The sequence below is a fragment of the Arvicola amphibius genome, chromosome 12, assembly GCF_903992535.2.
Source record: "Arvicola amphibius chromosome 12, mArvAmp1.2, whole genome shotgun sequence".
Classification (NCBI taxonomy): Eukaryota; Metazoa; Chordata; class Mammalia; order Rodentia; family Cricetidae; genus Arvicola; species Arvicola amphibius.
The window spans coordinates 31,833,635-31,840,493 of NC_052058.2; the positions used below are offsets into that span (position 1 = coordinate 31,833,635).

Here is a 6,859-nt window from a genome sequence, read left to right on the forward strand (position 1 = left end):
ACATTCTCCCATGGGGGCTCCGTTCTAATCAGGGCAGTGGCTTCTCTTTAAAGTAAGTTTCCTGGGTACTTTTGCGATGTTTGAGTCTTTATTTCAGTTCCTTGAAGAGGCCAAGAACCTCAAAATCCAGCCCAGACTTCAATCACCGTAACATCCATAATCCACTTACAATGGCCCAAAGTTAAGAGTTCTATCTTACGTAAAATCATGACACCAAAAATCTTGAATGTAAATTTTTGGTTTTTGGAAAAAAAAGAGCTTCACGAAAATATGAATTTGCATGATCTCATTTTATTAGCCTAGCAATGCAAGTCATTCTAATGAATTAATACATACAAGTCTAAAAAATTGTTGGCTGTATATGAATGCGTTGCAAACATATGTGCAGAATCCTTTGAAGAACTGACTTAAAACTTTCTTTTTTTTTTTCTTCGAGACAAGGTTTCTCTGTAGTTTGGTGCCTGTCCTGGAACTAGCTCTTGTAGACCAAGCTGGCCTCGAACTCACAGAGATCCGCCTGCCTCTGCCTCCCGAGTGCTGGGATTAAAGGCGTGCACCACAACCACCTGGCTTGACTTAAAACTTTTCAAGCTCTCAAGTATGATAATGGTATGGGAGAAGAGTGGAGCTTCCATCAGCTATGATTCATGATAGTTCGGAGTTTATAAAGGTTTGAGTCCTAGCAAAACAAGAACTGATGGCTGAACCTGACTATCCTAACTGCAGATAAGGAATCCATAGGCACTGGCGAAGCTCAAGACACAGCCGGTCCACTCATGGAGCTTCGGAAGTGTTTGGGAGTCCAGTCATATCTGAATGGCCTTAATTTTTTCTGTTTAATACAGGACTAATAGCTGGTATTCCTTTGATTGTTTTTTAATTTTTTTATTAAAAATTTCCACATCCTCCCCCTCCCTCTCCAGTCCTAAGAGCAGTCAGCGTTCCCTGCCCTGTGGGAAGTCCAAGGTCCTACCCGCTCCATCCAGGTCTAGGAAGGTGACGATCCAAACAGACTAGGTTCCCACAAAGCCAGTACATGCAGTAGAATCAAAACCCAGTACCATTGTCCTTGGCTTCTCAGTCAGCCCTCATTGTCAGCCACATTCAGAGAGTCTGGTTCGATCACATGCTCCATCAGTCCCAATCCAGCTGGCCTTGGTGAGCTCCCATTAGATCAGTCCCACCGTCTCAGTGGGTGGTCGCACCCCTCGCTGTCCTGACTTCCTTGCTCATGTTCTCCCTCCTTCTGCTCCTCATTTGGACCTTGGGAGCTCAGTTCAGTACTCCAATGTGGGTCTCTGTCTCTATCTCCGTCCATCGCCAGATGAAGGTTCTATGGTGATATGCAAGATATTCATCAGTGTGGCTATAGGATAAGGCCAGTTCAGGCACCCTCTCCTCTGCTGCCCAAGGACCTAGCTGGGGACATCCCCGTGGGCACCTGGGAACCCCTCTAGGTTCAAGTATCTTGCCAACACTAAAATGGTTCCCTTAATTTAATTATCTACTTCCCTGCTCCCATATCCACCCTTCCTCCATCCCAACCATCCCATTCCCCCAAGCTCTCCCCATCCTCCCCTTCTCCCTTTTCTCTCCCCATCTCCCCTTACCCCCAACCCACACCAACCCCCGTGCTCCCCGCTTTTGCCATCCTTTGGTAGTTTTTAGACTTGCTCAGTTGCTTTAAGGACAAAACCACACCCACTGCAACCAATCACTGGCCAGCAGTCTGCTCATGCTTTTCTCTCCTGAGGTGTCTCAAATCAGATGTTCTGCTCCACTGTGTTCACAGCAGACCTACATCAAGGCATCTGCTCTGCTATGAAACTCATCCACAGCAGAGAGTCTGTTAGTGGAATTTCCAAAGCCACTGATCTGAGCACGGGACAGTCTCATTCTCACCAGTACCCTGCTCTATCCATCTGAGCAGTGGCTTTGCTTTCTAAGATCTCTTGGGGAGCATCCAAGAGCAGTAAGATTTCCTATCCTATTAAAAATGTGCTGGCTGGAGATCCAAACCAGGACTGGAGTGCTTGCCCAGCATGTGCAAGGCTTGAGGTTCAATACATCCCCACCTCTGACAAAAAACAAAGAAATGTAACATAAGATGTATAACACACTTCTGGCAGCTTTTAACTTACTTTGCCTCAGCCTAATGGCTACCTAGAACTGTACATTATTCACTGGTTAAAAAACAACCTGGGTGGGAGGCAGAGGCAGGCGGATCTCTGTGAGTTCGAGACCAGCCTGGTCTACAAGAGCTAGCTCCAGGACGGGCTCTAAAAAAAAAAAAAAAAAAAAAAAAAAAAACCAAGCAACCTGGTTACATATTTTAATTTAAGCCTCCACTGAGTGGGTACAACGTGTTTATTGGCTATCTTCTTTTTAAAAAAGAATTTTATTTAGTTGTATGGGTGTTTTGTCCGTGTCTGTGTACCACATGCATGCTTGGTGTCCACAGAGGTCAGAAGAAAGCATGAGAACCCCAGAACTGGAGTTACAGACAGCTGTGAACTATGTGAGTGTTGGAAAGTGAACACAGGTCCTCTTGGCCTTAACCCATGAGCCTTCTCTCCAGTCCCTACTGGCTTTTAGTTGCAGGAGCCACGGCCCAATCTGCTGGATACCAGTGCACTTTCAAGTCTATGCATTCACAGCAAAGCTGTGTTTACAGAAACTTCTAACTTCTGCACAACTGAGCCTGACTTCTTGCTACTCTCAGACCGCAGTGAGGGAAGAGATTTTCTCATTTCTCCCTCTCATCATGTGCGGGCTTGTTAGGCGTGCCCTCATGCTCTGCTGTGGAGGTGTCACTTATGAGGACTGGCGGTCACACAGGCTGACATGTTGCAACTGCTGCTGTGAAGACTCAACCTAGCCCATCTGAAATGCGGTCCCTCGGTCATTTCAAGAAATAAAGGCCCAGAGACAGACAAATTGCTCCAGCCTGGAAAACTTATTCATGTACTTTCATTTGCGAAGTTGGCAGACTTCACGCCTCTCACTGACAGCAGTTTTCCTCCATTGGCTGTGTTTCTTTTTCTCCTGTCCTAACGTAAGGGATGCACCAAGATCAGGAGCTGTTCCTTTTACCATTTCCCTCTAGCTTGGCTCTCCTCAGTCACTAACTGGAAGCTACAGAGAAACCGTGGCCTCACAGTACTGAACTCTGTGCACGAAGAGCAACAGGAATGACTGCGAACACGAACAATGCGGTCACAGCAAGGTCAGGGCGGGCTGGCTACCAAAGGAGCCAGAGCGCAGCAGGAAAGGCACAGATTCCCCTAGGTTTCCAAAAAAGCAAAGCAAGTGACAGAGAAACGCCTCATCCAAATCAGCTCCACAGCTCCATCAAAATGTAATCTTTTAAAATAAGGACCCTGCAGACTGCAAAGATGGATCAGAGATTGAGACCGTGTAGTGCTTTACAAGGACCCAAGTCAAGGTCCCAGCATCCATGTTGGTGGCTCACAACCATTTGCGACTCCTGTTTCAGGAGACCCAATGCCTCCAGCCTTCCTGAGCAGCTGCACTCAACACACACACGCCCCAACACAAATGAACACACACACACACACACACACACACACACACACTAAAAATAAAACAGTAAATCTTTAAAAAAAAAATAAAAAGCCTCAGGACTGAAGTGGATGATGTTGTTTTCAGAAAAATGAGCTAGTTTTAAGATGTTCAAATGGTGCAACCAGGAGAAAGAAAAAGCGCCAGTTCATAAGGCTCTTCCTTTAAATTCAGATGGACAATTAGGAATTCTTCCAATGCCATGTAAGCACGGAATCCAGGGCTGATGTCACGGGCTCATTTCTTATGAAGAATTCAGCAGCTGATGATGATGCCCAGCCACGGAAGAGCAAGCCCCAGAGAGCTGTCCTGTGCAGAGGTGGCTCACTCAGCACTCCATCCATTCACCTGGGCTCACTGCCTGCTGGCCAGGATGTGGGTCCCTGAGGGCTTCTTCAGCATTTAACTAACTCTTTGTTCGTTGAAGGTGCTGGGACTGTTTCTCCAGACATAAACTGATCCTAAGACAGAAGAGGAAAGGCTATTAGCCACCAGGTGCCTGTCACACAAATGCACTAACATCTTCTTCACTGCTGTATCATTTGTTTCTATTATTATTATTATTACTATTATTAGTATAGGCTAGCAATAAAATATCAAATGTGAAATTTAGGAAAAATCCATTTATACTGTTAGAAAAATGGCAAAAAAAAATTTAAAAAGTCTGAGACTTCAGACTAAAAACTTTGTCCATTGTACGACACTAGCAGGACCCTTGCTAGATATTAGCGGCCATCTCTGTGACACAACCTGAGACAAAGGAACACCTTAAAGATTTATTTTATTTTCACTTATGTATACGTCCTACCCACGTGTGTGGATGGGGCAAAGAAGAGATCATCAGATTCCCTAGAGCCAGAGTTCCAGGTGGCTCTGGGCCACCAGTGTGAGTGACAGAAATGGAGGCCGTTTCAGAAGCTCTTAGGCACTAACCATCTCTCCAGCCCCAACAGCGTTTCATTTTTGTTCAAAAAACTGGTGTCAGCACTAGAATAAGAATTAAGAACATGTTGAAGTTTAGTTCTAAACTCATTATTTAATAAGCAGTGTCCTATAAACGTGCCCTTCTTGCTAGAAAGCAACCACTTCCCAGAAATTAACATGTAACATCTTTTAAGGTTTTGCATTAATCAGTTCAATATCTGTCTGATCATTCAAATATGTAGCCTCTTTAAAAATAGGTCTCTGTGTTTCTCAACACAGACCTGAAATAATATCTAATTTGAAAATGAGGTTCAGTCTCTGATCTTTATTTTGGGTTTGGTTTTGTTGCTTTTGCTTTTTTGTGGGGAGCTGGCTTTTTGGTTTGGTTTTTTTTTTTTTTTTTTTTTTTTGGATTTTTCAGGACAGAGTTTCTCTATTTAACAATCCCAGCCTTTCTAGAACTCTCTCTATAGAGCAGGCAGGCCTCAAACTTACAGACCTCTATCTGACTCTGCCCCCTTGAATGCTGGGATTAAAGGTATGGGCCCCACCCCCAGCTCAGTCTCTGGTCTTTTATCCTGGTTGATGGAGTCAGCCCCTAGTCTGTCCTTGTTGCTCTTCGTACCAGAGACCATTTTAATTCAAGAATGAATCATTAAAGTTCTACATTATTGTCTAAACTAAAGCCTGCCTCTCAAAGAGCTCTGTGCTCTGGGCTAATTTACCCTACATTCATTTCAGAGTTCATTTTTAAGACTGTTAAGCTCCTTACTTAAGACTCCAAAACATTAACTGCACTTCAGTGGGGCATAAAAGCATTTACCCCCTTTCTACAGTCATTCTTATTGGGTACACGAAGGAACAAATTTAACATGAAACAGTAAAATCACAGCTAGGAATCTGAGATATCTCAAACAAGATAATGTTGATTGTATGCATAAACCAGGGAAGCAATAAAATGCAGTCTTTCGAAATGTCCTGCAGCTCTAAACAACTCAGTATTAAATACAAGGGAAATGTCAAAAGAAAAAACATCGACTAAAATACCTTCAGATTTTTTTATTCCTGATTAAGTCTTTTTCATTAGATTTTCATTATAGAGCAGTTTCTTTATTGCCTTTCCAAAGTGAACACGTTACATAATTTAAACTTGAATAACATTATCATACAGCTACGTACTGACAATTTTTAAAGCTTTTTAAAAAATAGTCCTTGGTCTAGCGTAAAGTTAAGAAAACAGTCTTCTAGGCCGGGAGTGATGGCTCACACCTCTAAACACAGCACTGGGAATTCAAAGGCAGGGGGAGCTCTATGAGTTCAAAGTCAGCCTGGGCTACATAGCAAGTTCCAGAACAGCCAGGGCTACATAAAGACCCTGTCTCAAAAAACAAACAAACAACAATAACCCCCCAAAACTCTTCTGCCCTTTTATATCAGAGAGGCTGCTTTAAGGTTTTGTCATCATCTCCCACCACCACCCCCTTTAATGTATCCCTTACTTTGTCATAAATCACTTTTATAATGAGAGAGCAGCTAGGACACGTTGCCACGTCTTCTCCATTCTCCAAATCTTCCTACGACGAAATCAAACAACGTACGGTCAGCATAGCCTCCCTTCCGTCATCTTCCCACAAACCTCTCCCATGTCTGTGTGCAAGTCTCGGGTTGGGTAATAAGGCAAAGTACTTTTCCCCAAGTGTCACCTCGGAAAACAACCAGGGAGATTAGATTGATTCGATCTACTCCAAAACCCTAGGGTACAAGATCGAGTTCCCTTCTCAAAGAAGCTCCCCCCGGGGGGGGGGAGAGATTTTAAGGATGGGGCTAGGGAGAACTGCGCCCCCAGCCAGACAGTGTACCCCTGACAGCTTGTTACTACTTTAGGGGCGGGGGTTCAGAAGAACACGTGAGAGACTGAGGCTTGCCAGAGACACCGGAAGCGAAAATGCGCCAGCACGGAGTCGCCGGCGGGCCCTAAGGATACCTTGGTGATGGAGAAGTTATCCCCACAGGGACAGGGGTAGAAATAAGTCTCCGAGTCCTCGTCATATTGAAAGTCCTCGATCTCCACCTCGTCGTGAAACACCGCCATGGTCACCGAGCAGAAACCGCATCAGTGCCCCTAACTCCGCCGGGGCACAGAAGGCCTGGCGTCCCGACCCACCCGGCAGCAGGGACAATCACTTCCGGGAGGGCGCAAGGCGATGACGTACATCCGACGCCGCTGCCAAATGGGTGACCGGGTCGCGGTCGCCTTGGAGATAGCCGAGCTTGGGCGCTTAGTGCCGGAAGATAGTGCTTCCTGCGCAGCAGGGTTGCGCATCGCTCCGCCCACTGGGTGGCAGTGACCAAT

The 6,859-nt window shown here is 45.2% G+C and overlaps 1 protein-coding gene across 1 annotated transcript; it reads right to left on the bottom strand.

Annotated features, from left to right (window-relative positions):
* Positions 1–3,645: 3,645 nt before the first annotated feature.
* Positions 3,646–6,716, bottom strand: Dph3 (diphthamide biosynthesis 3). Its single transcript, XM_038348719.2, has 3 exons — positions 6,491–6,716; positions 6,006–6,080; positions 3,646–4,043 (listed from the first exon to the last, which is right to left on the bottom strand). The coding sequence occupies exons 1-3, from the start codon at positions 6,596–6,598 to the stop codon at positions 3,978–3,980; spliced, it is 249 nt and encodes an 82-aa protein (XP_038204647.1). The 5' UTR covers positions 6,599–6,716; the 3' UTR covers positions 3,646–3,977.
* Between the last annotated feature and the right edge of the window lie 143 nt (positions 6,717–6,859).